Here is a 19,902-nt window from a genome sequence, read left to right as displayed (position 1 = left end):
TCTTCGGTATGTAGAGCCCCGGTGCTGAGAATACATCCCCGAGGCTGCTGCTCAGTCACTGTGTAAGGGTGGCCTTCGGTATGTAGAGCCCCGGTGCTGAGAATACATCCCCGAGGCTGCTGCTCAGTCACTGTGTAAGGGTGGCCTTCGGTATGTAGAGCCCCGGTGCTGAGAATACATCCCTGAGGCTGCTGCTTAGTCGCCATGTAAGGGTGGTCTTCGGTATGTAGAGCCCCGGTGCTGAGAATACATCCCTGAGGCTGCTGCTCAGTCACTGTGTAAGGGTGGTCTTCGGTATGTAGAGTGTAAGGGTGGCCTTCGGTATGTAGAGCCCCGGTGCTGGGAATCAGTCATTGGGCCGAGCCTTTCTTGATGGGTTGCTGGGCACCGTTGTGTAGAATCCACATGTGTATCACCACGTTACTCCACGTGACTACTTAGGTTGACCAGTGCCTCCAGGGTGAAACCAAATAACTTTGGAGCACAGCTCAGTTTACTGTACTACCTGCTGTCTGTACAGCAGGACACCGGGCTTACAAAATGCCTGAGCCAATAGGGCAATCAAGTATTATGGAAATGGTGAAGTGTGTATTCCTGTATGAATGGTTGTTGCTCCTTTGGGAGTAACTAAGGATGAGTGACGTGTGTTCATCCCTGCATGTATAATTGGGGTGTGTGTGTGTGTGTGTGTGTGTGTGTGTGTGTGTGTGGTGTGTGTGTGTGTGTGTGTGTGTGTGTGTACGTGGGTAAGGATGAGTGCACTTGGTATCCGTTTATGAATGGTTATTGTGTGTATGGAAATGGCTGAAGGAGTCAGTGCAGTGTGTGTAACCCTGCATGTATGGTGGGTGTGGGTGTGGGAGAATGTGAAGGGTATGTGAATTATGTGCATCCCTGTGTGCATGTTCATTATGGGTTTGGGAGTGGATACAGAATGATGGCACCGTGTGTATCCGTGTATGTAGGTTCGTTCTGTGAGTGGGAGAACTTTGAGTGCATCGTATAATTAGTGCAGTGTGTGCATCCCTGTGGCATAGTTTTCTGATTAAAGGTGTGGGGGAAGGATGAGTGCACAGTGTATCACTTTATGCATGGTCATTTTGTGTATGTGGGAGTGACTGAATGTTGAGTGCAGCGTAGAGTGCATTTCTGTGTGCATGGTTGTTGTGTGTGTTTGTGTGTTCATGTGTGAGGAGGAATGGGTGAAGGATGAGTGCCCTATGTATGTCCCTGTAGGAATGGTTGTTGTGGGTGTTGAAGCAGGTGGCATTTGAGTGCAGTGTACATCCCTGTGTGCATGTTTTTTTGGGTGCGGGACTGCATGAAGGATGAGTGCAGTGTGCACATCCCTCTGTGCACGGTTGTTTAGGAGTGGGAGCGGGTGAAGCATAAGTGCAGTGTGTGCATCTCTGTGTGCATAGTTGTTTAGGGCTTGGCTGTGGGTGAAGGATGAGTGCAGTGTGTGCATCCCTGTGTGCATGGCTGTTTCGGGTGTGGGAGTGGGTGAAGGGTGCATGCAGTGTGTGCATCCCTATGTGCATGATTGTTTTGGGTGTGGGTGCACTGTACATCTATGTATGCATAGTTGTTATGGATGTGGGAGTGGGTGAAGGATGCGTGCATTGTGTGCATTCCTGTGTGCATGATTGTTTGGGTGTGGGTGCACTGTACATCTATGTATGCATAGTTGTTATGGATGTGGGAGTGGGTGAAGGATGCGTGCATTGTGTACATCCCTGTGTGCATGATTGTTTTGGGTGTGGGTGCACTGTGCATCTATGTATGCATAGTTGTTATGGATGTGGGTGTGGGTGAAGGATGCGTGCATCTCTTTATGTGTGGCTGCTTTGGGAGTGCGTGAAGTATGAGTGCACTGTGCAGCTATGTTTGCATGATTGTTTTGGGTGTGGGTGGAGGATGCGTGCATTGTGTGCATCCCTTTATTGGCTGGTGTGGGAGTGGGTTAAGTATGACGGCTGAGTATTGCCTTATTTTGCTGCCATGTCAATAGAATGTGTGGAAGGATGTGCCCGCGTGCTGGGCAGTAGGAGAGAGGAGGCAAAGGCCTAAAATGGTCAAACCCTTGCAGACACGAATGGACGAGTTCCAAAGTGATACCCCAATAAGTCACCTTTGTCAACAAGTAAACACGCATGTTCACATACAGCAAAAACCTTTGGAACCCCTTGAGAAACACAGGTGGGATTGTTTTAAAACCTCTCACAGGTGGGACGCTCTCCAGCAGCAGTATGCATAGCAGAGTTTCTCAACAAAGGCAACTTAAACGCGGACCACCCGAGGCTCACTGGCTTCTCAGATCCCCCCATGAAGAGAAAGTGCCCTCCCAGGCGGACCTGGGAGAGGCCGGGAATTCATAGCAAGGGCCGAGCCAGGGCCGAGCCTGGGGGTCTGGCCTGGCTCTTAGGGCCAAATAGGAGCCAAGCCAGGTAAATGGCTGCTGGAAACGGGGGAGGGGCCTGTATCGGGGCCAAGTAAAGGCCCTAAAGGGGTGGAGGCAAGAAAAGGTCTAAAAGGGCAAGAAAGGGGTCGAGGGGCAACAAAGGTGGGTAATGGGTGCTGGCAGCAAGAAAAGGGCCTAAACAGGACTGGCAGCAACAAAAGGAGCTCAAGGTGTTAGGGGCATGAAAATGGCTAAAGGGGAGGCTAAAGAAACTGGTGCAAGAAAAGGGGTTAAATGCGGCAAGAATAGGGGTTTAATAAGTCTGGGGCAGTTAATAGGGTAAAGGTGCAACAAAAGGGGTAAATGGGTCTGGGGAGTCAGGAAAAGAAGCACAACGGGCCTGGAGCCAGCTAAAAGATAAAGAGAGAAGGGGTAACAAGGGTCTAAATAGGGGCAAAACAGGTCTGGTGCAGTTAAAGGGGTCGAAGGGTAACAAAAGGAGCTGAATGGGCCAGAGCGTTTCAGCTTAAAGATATTCTGCAAACACATGGTTTCTCATGACCTAGAGATTGTGTCTCTCTTGCAGGTGGTCACTGTCTAGACCCAGCAATGTTTGGAGGCAATGCTTTAGCCATCAGGGAAATACCCCTGTTGCGTGGCCCAGCCATTCTCTTGTTGTTCTTTTGATCCCAACATTATATTCAGAACCTCGGAAAACTCCCACCACCCCCGCCTGTCTCTCACACCACAGCAGAAAACATCCCAATATTATGACAAGTGCTCGATCATCCATGGGACTGACCTCGTCCTCCTTGATGTAAACTTCTTAGAATATCACCAGACTAATATAAAAATGGTGGCCCTTCTGTGCCACTGAAAGTCATAAAGAGACCTAGAAACAGGTGCAATCAATGGTATAATGAATCGTTGAAAACTCTTAAGAGAGTCTATCGAAAGAAGGAGAAGAATTGGCCAAAGAGTAGTTGTCCTATTGATCGCCAGGCTGCAAAGACAGCCTTCAATGTTTATAAAAAACAGGCATTGCATCAGCCAAATCACTGTGCCTTCAAAATCAGGTAGATCTCGTGAACAATAGGTCAAATCTGCTTTTTACATCTATAAAGAACCCAACCTTGACTCAACCCCCTCCCACCCCCAACTCCCGTTTAGCCTGGTCAATGAATTTAATGTCTTCTTTCTGGGAAAACTCAACTCTATCTGGCTGAATGTTGATCCTCAGCCAGTCATTGTGCGTCTCGAGATATAGAAGTGACAACTGCTGACAAAACGACAACTCCCCTCTTTGTATTTACTCCTGGTTGCCCCAAGCAAGGTACGAAACTTATTTCAAAAGTAAAACCTGCCAACCTTAATTGCGATTCAATCCCAGCATATCTTGATAGACAACATGTGCTGCCTTGAGTGAGTTCAACACCATCTTTATACAAGCTTCTTTAGCGCAAGGTCGGGGCCACTCCAACCTCAAAGGATCCTACCTCACTCCCCTATTAAAAAAGCCAACGCTGGATCCTAAGGTGCTATCTAATTATCTATCCATTGCAGGCCTTCTGTGGCCTTCAAAGATCCTGGAAATAATGGTTACAACATAACTTCAAAACTTCACGGAGGGTCATAGCATTCTTGACGCCTATCAGTCAGGATTTTGACATGGGCGCAGTACTGAAACTCCACTGGACGCCATCTTGGATGACACTTTGAGGGCTGCCGACAAGGGTGATATCAGAATCGTAGTCTTGCTTGACTTGTCGGAGGCCTTCAATACTGTCGATTATGATATTCTTATTTCGAGATTGACCAAGGTGGTACCTGTCTTTAAGGACTCCCTGAAATGATTCATTTCATTTTTATCGAACCGTATGCAACGAGTTAAAATGGGCCTACACTGTTCTGACTCTTATCGGTCAAGTATGGTGCGCCCTGATGGTCCTACCTCTCCCCACTGCTGTTTAACATTTACATTCTCCCCATGCTGAGAATTATCTCTCAGTATAAGCTGGCTACCACTCATACATCGACAACACCCACATTTATGTTCTGCTAAAACAGCCTGTGGAAGCAATAGACGGAGTTGGGTGCAGGCAATATAAAACATTGGATGCTGGAGAATAAGCTCCAATTAAATCCTTCCAAAATGGAAATTATCATATTTGAATACAAACAACTACAAGCACATATGCAGCCTTGAATTCCCTGGCCAGTACTCTTTAGTGTAGGTGAAGGAAGAGTGCACGGTGTAACACTATGTGCATGGTTATTGTTTGTATGTGGGAGGGACTGAAGGTTGAGTGCAGTGTAGAGTGTGCATTCCTTTATGCATGGGTGTTGGTGTGTGTGTTTGTGTGTATGCGTGAGGAGGAGTGGGTGATGGATTATCACTATGTATCCCTGTAGGAATGGTTGTTGTGGGTGTGAAAGGCGGTTGAATCAAAGTGCAGTCTGCACATCCCTGTGTGCACAGTTGTTTTGGGCGTGGGAATGGGTGAAACATGAGTGCAGTGTGTGCATCCCTGTGTGCGTGGTTGTTTTGGATCTGGCTGTGGCTGAATGGTGAGTGCACTGTGCATCCCTGTGTGCGTGGTTGTTTGGGGTTTGGTTGTGGGTGACTGTCTTTTCCACCGAAGTAAAAAAAACCTTGGTTGTATCTGGCAGGCAAATTTAAACTGCAAATTACAGGTCAGCAAGACTGTTAAATCCATGCATTAACCTCTTAAACTTTTGAAGCATCTCTTGCCTCTTATCTCTGAAAAAGTTCCCCCAGCAGTAGTTGGGACTTTAGTGAACTCTAAGTTAGACTAGTATATTGCCCCTCTTATCGGTATCTCAACCAACCAAATACGCCGCCGTCAAGGCGCCCAGAATATGGCCGTTGGGCTTCCTTTTTTTCTCCCTCGGGGTTCATCTATTTCTCAGTTTCGTAGGAACCTTCATTGGCTTCCGGTACAGCTGAGGGTTCTTTATAAAAAACCTACGTTTGACCTTTACATGTCTTCACAACCTGGCTCCTCGCTAACTTTCATCCAAAATCTCTGTTTATCAACCAAAGCATCCCCTTCGGTCCATGAGTCATAATGTGTTGGTGATACTCCATCCAGATATGCTCATCGAGGGGACAGATGCTTTTCCATCTCAGGACTGCGAGCCTGGAACCTGCTAGCAGCTGATCATCCTGAAATAGATCAGTTTAGGAAGAGTATACAACCCTTTCTCTTTTATGAATGGCTCTCGACTCTATCGTGCAGCTCCTGTCCTTTTAACATCTGTGCCCAGATGCAGTCTCTCCGGTCCTATCAGGAATGCACACTCCAAAAGATCAAACTCACAAATCAAATCCTGGGTCTAGGGGGTGTCAAGAAAAGTGGCAAAAACGGCCTGGGGGGCAGTGAAAGGGGCAACAAAAGGGGCTAAAAGGGGGTAGGTAAAACGGTTAAGGGGCTAAATGGGGCCGGGGCCTCTATGAAAGGGGAAATACGGTTCTGGGGAAGCAAAAAAGGGGTTGGGGCAAGAAGAGGTGGTCACTTACCTTTTGGAATTCGCCGCTGCTTCACCGCACCACCAGGAAGTTTTCCAGTCCTGCCCCAGCCACTCACCCAGAAGCGCTCCAGGTGTGCCGACAGCTCTTATAAGAGCATGTCTGCCTGACTTAACGTCCCTGCCGCCTGGCTTCCTGTCCTGCTCCTGAGCCAATCAATAAGTGGCGGGGGAGGGACCAGCAGTCAGACAGCTGGGACCAGAAGACAGACAGACGAGCTCCTGTAAGTGCTGTCTGCACACCAGGAGCGCGTCTATTTTTTGTTTTAAAGCTGAGCAGTGGCCGGGTACACGGTGGGGCTAGTGGCCAGCCACTGCTTTGGGCAGGCACTGACCTGAGATGGTAGTCAGACCAGACCCCTAGATGGGGATCCCCCGGCCCGTGCCCCGCCAGGCTCACCTGGCTCTAGTCCCAGGTTAACAGCCTGTAAAGTTTATGCTATATTATCCTATGTTCGTTGCCTGTATATCTCAGGCTGCCATTTAACCTGGCTGTCTTTGCTGCGTGGGTCTCTACCTAACTTGAAAGGGCAGAGCAGCCTTGTAGCTATGTCCATATGCCCGGGTCAGGAGGCAGTGGGGAAAGGGCGGAGGTGACTGGGAGGAAGGAAACAGGAGTCAGATACCCCTGGAAAGAGGGACAGGGGGAGCTGATACCAACAGTGAATGAGGTAGGCGGGCAGGAGTCAGCCAGGGCATGTAGGGGAGGGGGCATCAGAAAACAAGATGGCAGAGTAATGGGGATAGGGGTGAAGAGTGGTACCCTCTTGAAATTATGGAATTGGTACGGGGCAAGAGCCCCATCGATGAAAGATACAGCAACATGGCCAGGCAGGCGCCCTAAAGACCCAGGCCATAAAAACGACACAGGAAAGACTTAGACCCGATGTTATGTTGTGTTATGTGTGATCTTTTATGTTATGCAGTATCTGTATAGTGCTTTACTGCTTTTGATCTGACCTTGAAGCACTGAGGCATTCTGGACCAACGTTGCATTATACAGTCAAGTAGAACACTGCACAGTAGTGGCCATTATAATAGCAGAGGAGACTGTACAGGCTACACATGAACACTTGTGTACAGGCGCGTTATAAAACACTTATCATGTCATATCATTAAGAATACGGTCTCACGTGCATGGTTGGGTTGGGCTGAGTGCTGCTTGTGTTCAGGTTATTCGGATTCGATGAGTGAGGTGTTGCAGATGACCATGATTTATTTGGTCAATTTCACGAGGCTGCAGATACTAATGATGCCTGTGGGATAACACCCAGCTATCCCAATGCAGCTGACTGCCGCTGTGGGCTCTGCAGAAGAGAGCCATGTTTTACTTCATTCAAATGGTGTCCAAATACCCTTTTCCATTGAGGTGTTTCCAACAAACTGCAGGGAGAGCATGCGCACATCTGTGGACTGTGGCTGTTTGGTGACAATTAGAGGGGCTTTGGGGCTGCGTGACCGCTATCTGAGAGTCTATGAGACCCCGTTGGGACCTGTGTGGGGCTCTCTTGGAGGGGGGAGTAAGGATATGCTTATGAGTGTAAAATTATATTAGGTTGGTTGTTTTCAAGTCACACAATGAAATTCACTGTGTTGAGCTGCATCTCTGCGAAGGAGAGTCGGGGTGATAGTGTGTGGATGACAAAGGAATAAGGGACAACACACAAATGGTGTTGGGTGCTTGGACATGGAACCCTCCTCGCTCTTTACATTAATACAAGCTGCTTCTTCTGTAATTGCCACTGACGGACACACATCCGAGTAGCTATGTAAGCAGAACCAAATAATACAATCGCTCACACTTTCCAGGCTGCTATTCGGCCAACTTGTCTACATGAAACACCTGTCACCATAGGGAACCAAGCAGAGAGAACATTTCTCCTGTTTTTTTTATACAGAAAACACGTTGATATGCATCTGTATTTATGTGTAAAAATAAACAAAAAACAGAGAACAGCGCCTTGAATAAATTGGCGGCAGCAGTAGAGGCTGACAAAGTGAGAGGAACCAGTTGGTCTTGGGCCTGAACTTTGCAACTTCATGATGTGTGTTATGCTTTTCCATAAAGTGAACAGAGGGAGCAAAGGCAAAGTCCAGCAGCTTCGCACAGCCTGCTTCTAACAGGTCTGTTTCCTGTGGGCAGAAACTCGGCAGACAGCCCTCCTACTCTGCATGAGAGAGCCAGTGCAGAGTAAGCAGTCGCGAAGGGCGGGAGATTGTGGAGGCGCCGACACGTTCACATTGTTATTGCGAAAGCACACAATGAAGATGGATTTTGCTAAACAAAACTACTCTGGAGATTTCTCTGCCAGTGAAAAGTGGACTTGGTGTGTACACCTGTGCTGGCTTCTAGCTACGCGAGGTTGGTAGCTAAACCACTGACATCAATTTGGTGGATACATGTACTCTTTTGCTGTGCACAGTCCAAAGACACACACGCAGATGTAGAGGGAAATGTCATACACACAGGGGGAAGGGCGCTCAGCCAATCGGTGGCTGCAACAGCGGGTGAGAATACACTGTGTTGTGTACTGTCCGCTGTTATCAGTCACCCAAGTCCTTTCCCGGGTGGCGCCATCTTGATTGTGGGGAGGCAACTGGGAGCCTCTCGCTGTTGTCTCCCCAGGTCCCCACGTCCTCTCCACACACCCAAATTCACACCTTCCCCTTCCCCAGCCCCCAATGCCCTCCCTTCTTACCTGCAGGACCTTTGTGCTGCAGTTGCGGCGTGCCTCCCACCTGCAGCCACTGCCATGGAAATGGAAAATGGACTAAGTCCCATTTCCTCTATGGCAGTGACCATCTTTTTTTTTCTCTGTAATACGCGTGGCCCATCTTGTAAGGAAAAGAAACAGAACGCTATTTGTACCCTGGACAATCCCTTTGGTGTGAACAGCTGTCATACGCTCTGAGGCCCAAGGGCGTGTGGCACATTATACAAATTGAAATAAAAATAAATAAAATAAATAAATGACCCAGTCGGGGGGGGGCATAGATGGCCGTAGCGGCCCGCAGCCCTGACAGAGGTCCTCGCTTTGCTCTGGCCAGCCTAGGCTCAGGCTGGCAGGCCGTTACCAGCCATGTGCACGCCATGACTGAGGCGTGATTGCTACAGTCTGCAAGAGAGATGAAATGTGCTCATGGGACACTACAACACATTCTGGTGATAGCTTCCTTGAGGAGCCCATTGACATTAGGAGGATGGTTCAATACTATACAGATCCCTATTGGCCTTATAAGTACCAGAAATATACTGATCATAGAACAAATATATATTATTCAGGAATATTGCAAAGCCCAAAAGCATGCTTGGCCAGTGTGAGGTGGTCTTGCAAATAACAAAGGTGTGTGTAAAATGTCCAATGTGCTGTCATCCCTATTGCCTATACACAATCAGTCTACGGATGGGGTGGCAGCTGATCATAAACATAAAGCAGCATATGGCCAAAGGAATAAGGTGTGGCATATAGAGAAAGAAAGGTATGGCCATACTCCTTATTTTTATAAGTAAAGAATTAAGGTACACATACACACTAATATGTGAGGGGGGACCCCAAAGAAAGCTGAACCCACAACCGCGCCTCAGAGCCTGTAAGGTAAAGAGTGATCAGAGCAGGGGTCTACAACCTGTGCTCTCTTCATGTTTTGGACCACAAGTCCCATGACCACTAACCATTGACTGTGCAGGCTAGAGAGGGTGGGAGTTGCAGTGCAAAACAACTGGAGCAGCAAAACACTCTGGTGTGGTGTGCATTTAAAGCCCCCAAACAGAAGTCCCTTTCACATTAATAGCAAGATGTTAAACACTGAAACAAAAATGGCCTGGCTTTTGTTTTTGTTTGTCAAGGAAAGTTTGAAGAGCCATGAGGAAAGGGACTACCTGTCATTACCGATGGACAAGCAGCATTTTAATTTACAAAAGAAGCAGGAATCATAGATCCCTGTCACATGGAAAACAGGATGTTTAAACATTGAAAACAAAAACTGCCTGCACATATGTGTGCAAATAAAAACGTCTTTACAAAAAAGGTAAAAGTGAAAATAAATATCACTGCTCACAGAACAAAGTCAGGAAAACAAAACATGATGTGTGGGTTGACAAAAGCAATGTACATTATGTTTCATCAACAAAACTCCAGTGACATTTGAAGATCCACTTGGTCTTCATGGAAAGTGTCAGACCCTTTTGCTGGCTGTGGGTAAAACTCCACAAAGGAAAACTCCCGCTTCCAGCCTGGATGTCACATCTCCCATCTAATGATCACCCGCAATAAAAATGTGCTGCCAAAAGTGTCGAAATTCAGTGTTCTCCAGACCTGCTGGGTCTGAAATCAGGGACATCACCAACAAAAAACACCATTGGCTGGAGAATGGCTATTATGTGTGAAAATGGGGGTTGCAACTTCAAAGAGAAAACTACTGACTTCAGAGAGACTCATAAAAAAACCTCTGGGCACAGGCTGACCCAGTGAAAACAAATGGCTGGAAGGCAGGAGAATGGCCATTTGTCCCACATGAACATTCACAATTAATTTCAAAGGAATATTATCATTTAGGTCTTTTTCTCAGCAACCATAATGTGGATTAATTTCATTTTTTGTACAATTTTATTAATGTAATTTCCAAGCGATTTTGGGGATATAAAATGCATCTACATGTGACTCTGGGAACTGTAATGGCCAGATAGACTAGGTTTCATGCTGATCTGAAATTGTTCCAAATGTGAGAGTAGGTGAGCGGGTGGAAAATGAAATTAGGGATATGCTTAATAACTTACATATTCAGACCTGTTGTACTTTATTTATGGAAATGGCAGAAATGTGCCACATAACCATGCAACAGCATACAGATTTTGTGGTCAGTTTATCTAATTCTCCATGATCAGCTAAAACAGAAAATATGTTTAGTATGGCATTTGCTAGTAAAATTATGAAGTTGTGATGTATAACTAGTTTTTGCCAAAAAAGTTGAAAGTAGAACAAATGGGTGATTACAAATGGGAATTGCCATATGGTGCTCCAGACCCCTAAACCAATCCTGACTTGGAGGCAGGGTTGGGAGGAGAGAGCGGTTAACTGTCCAATCCTAGTGGCAGGGATTATTGCAGGGTACGTCCCCAAGATTGAAAAATTGTTGATGTAATTGCTGCTATATAAGGGGGCCTGCACGTGGACAGGGAGGGAACACATCAATCAAAAAAAGGAGAAAGACAGGAAGACAGAGAGAAGAGACAGACCATCAGGAAGGCTGCTGAAACTTACCATCTGACAGCTCTGTAAGGGGACACCAGAGGAGATTGCTGAGAGTGCATCTGGGTGAAGCTGTCTATTTCTAGGAAGGCCTCAAAGTTGACTGGGTCCTGTGGTGGAGAGTGGGAGGCCATTTTTGAGAGTGAAGTGACCAGAACCCTGTCCTATCTTTCCAGAGTGTCCTGATATGCAACTGGCTTTCCTGAACATTAAACAGAGGCTAAGCCCTGGAAAAACAAAAGTTGGGGGGAATCTGCTTGCCTTGAATCTTTTCCCTTTATAGTGGGTGGGGGGCACAACACTGTGTAGATCCTTAGCCTATGTAACCAAAAATATTAACTTAATTAATTCCCCATTTGGCAGAACATTACAGGGTGAATTTTGTTAACATTCATGTGCGCTGAAAACTATAGCTTATAATTTAATTGGGTAATCCTTGTTGTCCAGCTGACCCCAACTTCTATAAGGAAGAGGGGTGTCTTTGTTCTTAAATCAGTCCAACCTTTGTATCCAGCTTCCCCAACACAGGCCTGTCAATAAGGGGGTCTGAAATACAAAATTCCCCAAAGCATTCACATTTTTCTGTCTGTCTTCCAAAATAGACCAAAGCAAGGGGGTCTGAAAAACAAAGCAGTGAAGCACCCTGTGTTTGTTTTAAACCAAAGGTTTCGTCTAAATCAAATTATTGATCAGTGTAATTATTTCATGAAGTACATTAAAAAAACACTGTACATTTGTGATTGTGTTTTTATAACTCACTTTTGTGATTTATTTATGCTGAGAGAAGATGATTGTGTTGTGCCAAGGATAAAGTGCTGTTTTGACACTTTCATGTTATTTTCTATTACTTTTAATTTAAATAAATACCAATATATTTCCCGTACACCGGCCTGGTTCTAGGCTCATTGATAGCTCAGGGGTGAGGGTTCCTAGGGGCATGATATGTGTCTGAGATAGGGCTGAAAAAAAATAATCTGTTAAACAGTTTGTTGAATAACTACTTGAGTGAGGAGTGAAGGGACTCCCCATGTTGAGGGGGGCTTCTCAATAAACTGTTACACTGGGAATGATGAGAAAAGACAGAGGACATTCTGCAAGGGAGATGCCCCGTATCCAGTGATTTTAATGAATAGAAAATAAAGAATTACATTTTAACGATAGAAAAAACAATAAAAAAAATACAGAATTTTAAAAGAAAATATATGTGGGGTAAGGGGTTAAATCTGCTGAGCAGGCGGTTGGGATTTAAACAAGGGGAAACAGGGGACTTTGGTGGGGGACACCCCCCAATAAAACAATATTTTTTCGTTGTTGTGTTTCTTTAAAATGTCATTCTTTATTTTTTCATTTGTTAAAATCGCATAGATCCGATACGCCTATTGTACTCTGCAGGGGAGCTTGGAAACACCAATAGTGCAGTAGGATTTGTGAATAAATACGGTCAGAAAGACTTGCTTGGTTGGTTAAATCGTTCAAGTTTTAAGGACCCCCATCGCCCAAAAATAAACTACCTTTGTATATATCCTTATCCCACCCATCCATTTGTTTAAACAAAAGTGCAACAATCCTGTATTCATTCGATTTTTTAAATTCAGTGTATTTGGCCTCAGGATTTTCACATTCGTTTTTTGCGGGGGTGGGTTTCCATAATGAATACTGTCACACCGACAGTACAATCCTGTGTGAGCCACCAGGAGGACCAGCTTAACATTGTCTACCCATGAAAGAGTTAAATATTTGAACTAGTGACTAGGTGCCGTGCAAGGAAAATAGGCACCACGACCACCAAGCCTTGCCTTGGACCTTACTTGTATGTATTTATTCATTTATTGAGCATTTTTTAGGCGCTCCATACAAAAGAATTGTCTTTCAGGGCCCCACAAGGCTAAATGGGGAGGGAACAAGAGGAATTCATAACAATGGCAAAACAGCAAGTATACATTCGTGTTCCTACTAGGACTTGTGGCATTCGGACGTGCAATGAAGAGAAGTGCAAGAGATAGGGATGGGTCGGGGAAGGTGGAATTGGGCAAGTGCTGCTGGGTGCCCGGGAGGGAAGTGCCAAGGAGAGCCAGGAGGAGACCCCAGGCTAAGTACTAGGGCAGACGAAAGCCCGGGTGAGGAGCACAGCCGCCAAGCAGGGGCCCGCAGGGAGCAATGCAGTTGGGAGGCTGGTGCTGGTATCGACTGGGTAGAGGGCCTGGTAACCTGTGAGATGCATGAGGACCAGGTCACCAGTCTCAGTGGCATTGGGGTAGTTAGCAAGGATGGGAAAGAGGGAAAGAGGTAGAGAAGTGCAGAGTTTTAATAGGTTTCTGGAACTTAAGGAGGTCCGGCTCAAGTCTGAGAGGACCAGGGAGGCTGTTCCAAAAGGAGGCACCAGCAGAGGAGAGACACATGCCCCCCACTCTCCGTTTGACACTCAAAGAGTTGGAATTAGAGGAGCAGAGGGCTCTTGCAGGGGAGTAATTAGGGAGGCAAATTTGGAGATAGCGTGGTCACAGAAAGTCTTGAGGATGATGCAGTGGGTCTTAACTTTGATCCTTGCAGCCACAGAGAGTCAGCTGAGAGTTTTTAGAGCTGGAGAGATGTGGTCCCTGGGTATGAGGCCAAGGATAAGTCTTGCAGCCCTATTCTGAATTAGCTGAAGGGGGCAAAGGGAGGAGAGGGGAAGATTGAGGAAGAGGCTGTTGCAGTAGTCCAGCATAAGGAGGACCAGCGCTCTGGAGATGGTGAGCTCCTGGGGGAAGGTAAGGAAAGGGAGAATGCCTCTGAGGAGGTGAAGCTGGAAGTGGGCCTTCATGGCAAGTTCCTTGATGTGAGGGGTGAAGGAGAGGGTGGAGTCGAAGATGACCCCAATGTTTATTGCCTCACAAGATAGTGAAGTACAGGGCCTAAGGAGGGTGCCCAGAGGGTATCAGGAAAACAGGACACAGGTGTTCCAATGAGAATGATCTCCATCCTACTGGCATTAAGGGAAAGATAGCTGCACACCATGCCTGGATGGTGGTCAGGGAGTCGGGATGTAGTAGAGGGACGTTTGAAGGAAAGTTGTGTGTCATCAGCATAACACGAGATAAGAAGAGAAAGAGGAGATCAAGTGGGCAAGAGGGGTGAGATAAATATTGAAGACCCTGAGCGATAAGATGGAGCCACGGGGACGCCGCAGGTCGAGAGTGCGGTGGTGGAGAAAAAAGGGCCTAGTTGCAGCTGGGAAGGGTGATTGTTGAGGAAAGAGGGCAGCCATTCCAGTGCCTGGCCCGTGATGCCAAGGGTATCACAGAGACTTTTTACGAGGATAGAATGTTTGACCGTGTCAAAGGCGGAGGAGAGATCGAGGAGAATGAGAACAGCAGGCGAGTTGGAGTCAAGATTTGTGAGCTTGTCTTCATGGGTGTTCAGGAGAGCAGTTTCCGTGCCTCTGGATGCCCGGAATCCAGATTGATGGTTAGTGCAGCGCTCCACCCTAGAGAGTGGATAAATCCCTCTAATCACCTTGATTCAAAAAGTCTCTTCCTTTTATCTAATAAAGGGCCTATTTCCGACGTGCCAACTCCTTTGCAAGCCAAAGTTATCTATGATGCCTACTGCGGATTTCAGTTTGTATCTTGTGCGTTACCTTGCAGGGGTGGGTGCAGAGTGTTTTAGTAAACAATGCCATTGTGTATAGAGTTGCACCCGAGATTCCTCGCATTTCATGGTTACTGGCTATGTTGCTAGGCACTTTACCTGCTGAGCTGACATCTGAGGTGGAGGGCAAATGCTATCTACTTTGCTCTGCTTGGCCTTTATCATTGAAACACCTCTGGTTGTGGCTCATGTTTGGGAATAATGCATAGGCGTCTTTCTCCCACCTGCACCATGTACTTCTTTCAGACAGAGCATGATTGTGTCACAGCTACTGTACTGTGTCTTATGTAGCCCCGCTTTTGCCAGTTGTATGGCTTCTCGGCACTTTCGATCCTGCATGGCAATGGGGGTGGGAGTGAGTGAATTAGATGGCGGAGAGCAACCCTTCAGGTGCTAAAATGGAGGTGTGGGGGGGGTTAGGTAATCTGTACTCTGTTGCAGGGGAGTATCTACATATTAGGAATTGTGCAGTGGTGTGTTTTTTACAGGGTGAGATTCCATGCGTGGTCGTGTCATGCCAGGGGGCACCACGAAGCATCTTCCAGGCCTGCTTAAGTGGAATTGCTGGGCAGTTGATGCTCAGAGGTAAAGGACAGGGTTATGGATGTGAGAGAATGTGTCAGGTGCCAGAGGTATGACCAGTGGACAGAGGTTGGCAAGATGTGTTACAAAGTGTTTGAAAGCACATGCACTGCCCTCCATGCCAAAGAAAAAACACTCTGGGACAACACACATGCCCACTGACACATGTACAGGCAGACAAGGCCTCCTTCCCTCTGAGGGAATGATGTCCGAACCCATCTGCGATCGTGGGTGGTCGCTCCTTAGTGCACCGAAGCATATTGCAAGCGCTATCTTTTATCCAATATTGCACTGAAAGAATGATGCCCGTATGGTTCTAAAATGCGTGTGCTTCTGATTGCGGGTTTGGCTGTGCCAAAGTTTGGTATATGTTTGCCAAAAAAGATCTCCTTTGGCCCATATAAAGTGAGATTGTCTCCCAAAGTGTGAGACTCACTCACAATGAGCGAGAACGGAGGTATCTAGGTCCTGGCCTGTGCGTAAGACTAACCAGTGCCACCAATGGCACCTGCTCCTCTTTGTTGCTGCTCTCGTTTCCCATTACCTTGTGTCCTCCAAGTGACTGACACTGCACAACAGACTACATTTCCCAGAAGTCTCCGAACCTGGGGCACTGGCCAGCAACATTGTTTAAAACAGCAGAGCCGAGAAGAAGCCGATTTCACTATAAAGCACTGACTAGGGGCACTAGGCCCTGAAACTCAGGAAATCGGGGAGCAGTACCAAGGTGTTCTACTTGGCAAGTTGTCAGATTTGAAACTGAAAGTCTCAAGAAAGTCACCTTATCTTCTTGTTCAGTTTGCCTCTCTGGTCAAATGTGGAAAGAGCGAGCATTTCTAATTCCTGAGGTCATTTACTCTGCACAGCCTAAGTGGGGGGTTGTTGCAACCCCACAGGTCCCCTATACACTACGCTGACTCCTTGGTGGGGGACAATAATTCGTCCTCTAAAAGTTTGACTTTTTCAAATATAAACACCTTCCTCGGTAAAAAAAAAAGAACTATTTGTTATGTTTTGGCCTTCGACACGTTTCAAGACAGTGGTGACGGCGTTTGTGCCATTCTGTAAGCAAGTCAGTACTGCACTGTTGAGCACGAGGCCCACTGGCACACGTGGGCATTGCGCCAGGTACTCTTTTAGGGCTTCTCTGTATCGGTGGCATCACGTGCAGGTCAGCAGGCATAAGTCATGCCCGCTGGCAGCAGCGCACGCAGGCTGCAGACACTGGCACAATGGTTTAGTTTTAATGCACTGGTGCGGTGCCCCATTCTTAGGCTGGTTTGGGCGTTGCAATCGCTGCAGGTAATTAATTGGGAGTGGCCGCCTGTAGGGTGCAGGCAGCCATTGCGTATGGAAGTACATGGTCTTCCTGAAGCACTGGAACCTTACTCCTGCTGGACACACCACCAGTTTTAGAGTCTGCAAGGGCAGGTGTGAACCAACGCTTGTTTGTGGGGGGTTTTAAACCGCGGGTCTTTGAAACTTTAATTTTGGAATTTCGCTACCATGCCATCAATGTCTGTTTCAGACGTGTACCCACGGTGTACATTTCTTGTACTTCAATGTATGGGCGCCCTATACATTCAAAAGATCGGGCGAATTACATGGCCCCGCTTAGAATGGAATCTCCAGCTTTGGAGTTGAACACTGCTTCCCAATGGGTGCGGATGTAGGCTTTCTTCCTATCCCACATGTATTGACCGGAAGAAAAATGGCCAGTCCATGGACCTAATTCCCTGCACACTTGTTCCCACAGCCTAAAGAGTGTTAAACAGAGGTCTTCAAACTCTTTCTTTTTAAGGGAGGAATGAAAAAGGGAAACGTACCCAGGGTCGGACTGGGGCATAAAAGTGTCTCGGGCACCAGTGAAAATGTGCCCACAGTTGCAAATGGCAATTCATTCCATTTGTGACAGACTATTTCAGTAGTACACAAGAGGAAGGTTTTTAATTAAATGTGATGCAAATTGTGTATTTTAAAGAATATTTATTCATTAACACTGGTCAAAACTACTAGCTGAATGTCAAGTAACTCATGAACCTGGCCCTCTTTGATCCAAAATACTGGCCCACACTAGCGTTTTGTTTTTTTTGGTTCGGCAATGCCCTATAGGTCTGTCCGAGACTGTACGTACCTAAATGTCGCAATACTGTGCCCTTTCACAGAACAAAAAGCCCAACTATCATAACGTCGAATAAGAAGAGTGGAGGTTGCGGGGGTGGGGCGAGCCCAGGGACTGTGGGGGGAGCAGGTTGGAGAGAGCACAGGGACATGGGTGGGAGCAGGGTGGGAGAGCCATGGATTAGTGGTGGGAGCAGGATGGGGGGAGCCCAGGGACTATACTCGGAGTAGGGTGCAGTGACGGCACGCAATAGTTCATAGCCATTTAGACTTACTGTCCATTTTGAATTTCTGGAGGGGGGCCCGGCCTGGCCTCGTTTTGCTCTGGGGGTTGGGGGGGGGGGGCAAAAAAGTTTGAAGAAGGCCACTGGTGTAAAGTGAAAGGTTATTTTTTTGTGTGTAGAAGATATTCCAGCTCTGCATTTTCTTTCCCACGGCTTGATTTATCGTGGGACCACCTTCTGATGAAAAGGTCTATAGTACTTCGAGAGTTTGTGAATCTTTCCATCTCAGTATAATATGTTCAATAAAAAGGATAAAAACTTGGATTAAGTTGGCTTTTAAAATTGGACTAACATGGCACGCATTGTTTTCTCTGCACGTTTTGACCCGTGAAATGGGGAAGACACGGTTTGGAGTAGGCCGGTCATTGCGCTGAAGATAGAGAATTGCAAGGTTTTGCTTAAGGTTACATGGGAAGTAGACCAGTAAAAGGGTGTAGTGGGGGAGGGGTAACCCCGCCATCTATACAATACATGGTGGTAAAAGGAATGTTTCAAAATAATAGAATAGTCTTTTTTCAAATTCACCCAAAAAGAATGGTTTTCATAGCGACATCCAGGGTCGGATTGGCCCATCTGCCACTCGCCCTGTGGCGGGGCCGAAATCATGTGTATTCCCTGATTCCCTGGGGCCGGTTTCTGCCCATGCATGGGCCGGTTTGAGAAAAACAAAAGTTTGAAAAAAATATATATATTTTTTGAAACCAACAAAAAGCACCCGCAACAGCATAATTCATCAAAGCAAGTTAACACATGTTACCTTGCTTTGATGAGTGACATGTATGCATAATGTGTGTATCATAAAAATGATGATGCATGCCTCCTTCACATGCTGCTGCAGCATGCGGCCAACTTTGCACCAGGCCTGCAGATGAACTTAACTGGTCTGCTGTTAAATCTCAGTTACCAGTTTAATGGTATACACTACAGAATAATTGCTCATTTGACTATAGTGATAAGATAGCTCAGTGGGTTGAACGCTCGCTGCTGCGATGTGTGTTTGATCTGCAGATTGCAAGATCGAATCCCAGCAAGACCATCACAGCCTTTCATTCTTCTGAGGTCGATAAATGAGTACCAACACAGGTTGGGTGATATTGTATGCATATTTGTCCTATAAAAAAGAGCTTACGGGTAAGCGCTATACAATACAATATTGTCATGTGGCCTTGGACGTCTGCTTGGAGTCACAGTAATTTGACAATATGGATCTATACACACAGATATGAATGATACGTATGGTGATCCATTCTTGTATGTAATGTATATCACATTAGTGAAATCACAACCATATTTTTCGTAGTCTACTTAGGAACAATGCTATTTGATGCCACTTCCTGTTTTATCAAGGGGTGAAAGGTCGTGTTTCATCGCTTCTCAGGATGTCACTTTCGGGTGAGGTCAAATTACATCACTTCCGGTGATGTCATCAGAGGTCAAGGGTCGTGCGACGAGGGGTGGGCCACGTTTTTTGAGGCCAGTGCTGGGCCACTTTTTCGTGGGTGTCCGGGCCTATTTCTTGTCGCAGTCCGACCCTGGCGACATCCAAACAGCACCAATTGCAAAATGTTATTTTTTTATGCAGCTGTGCGTGATACAGCGAATGTGAAACCTACCCAGTACACTGAGCCTTGCCAACACAAAACAATGCAATCCTGAAATAGCCCTCCACAATTGACCTGCTTTAGGGAATTCAAAGACAGTGCAGAGTTGGGCTCAGGTGTGGCACGCAGCCTCTGCTTCCGGTCTCCTCCAAGATTGCAAAGGCCGACCAGCTCTGTGGACACAGGCCATATAACCATGTTGTTTTTCTCTCCAGCACCTGCAGTGTTAATGGACTTTGGGGCTGCGATCAACATGTCTGCCTTATCAATGAAGAGACGATTGACGCTGTCAACAGAGGGAATTATGGGTAATTGCTGGCTCCTTTCACTTCCTGTAGAATGTTCACTTGCCCCCATCATCATCTTGTTCTCTCTTACGTTCATCACACCTCTGGGGGATATTGTGAGAAACATGTCGTCCTTCACCTCTAAGACTACAGTGAAGTTATTAACCTCATGGACCTCTCAGCTCAATCACTGATGTC

At 46.7% G+C, this 19,902-nt stretch overlaps 1 protein-coding gene across 20 annotated transcripts in view; it reads left to right on the top strand.

Annotated features, from left to right (window-relative positions):
* Positions 1–19,902, top strand: part of TINAGL1 (tubulointerstitial nephritis antigen like 1) — a 161,630-nt gene that overhangs the window by 79,526 nt on the left and 62,202 nt on the right. For all 20 annotated transcript variants that reach the window (XM_069622538.1, XM_069622529.1, XM_069622537.1 and 17 more), the window contains exon 4: positions 19,633–19,725. In XM_069622538.1, the coding sequence (XP_069478639.1) occupies positions 19,633–19,725 (93 nt within the window). The remainder of the gene's footprint in view (positions 1–19,632; positions 19,726–19,902) is intronic.

Source organism: Ambystoma mexicanum, chromosome 11 (genome assembly GCF_040938575.1).
Source record: "Ambystoma mexicanum isolate Mex_15411 chromosome 11, UKY_AmexF1_1, whole genome shotgun sequence".
In the NCBI taxonomy this organism is placed as follows: domain Eukaryota; kingdom Metazoa; phylum Chordata; class Amphibia; order Caudata; family Ambystomatidae; genus Ambystoma; species Ambystoma mexicanum.
This window is presented reverse-complemented; position numbering and strand designations above follow the sequence as displayed.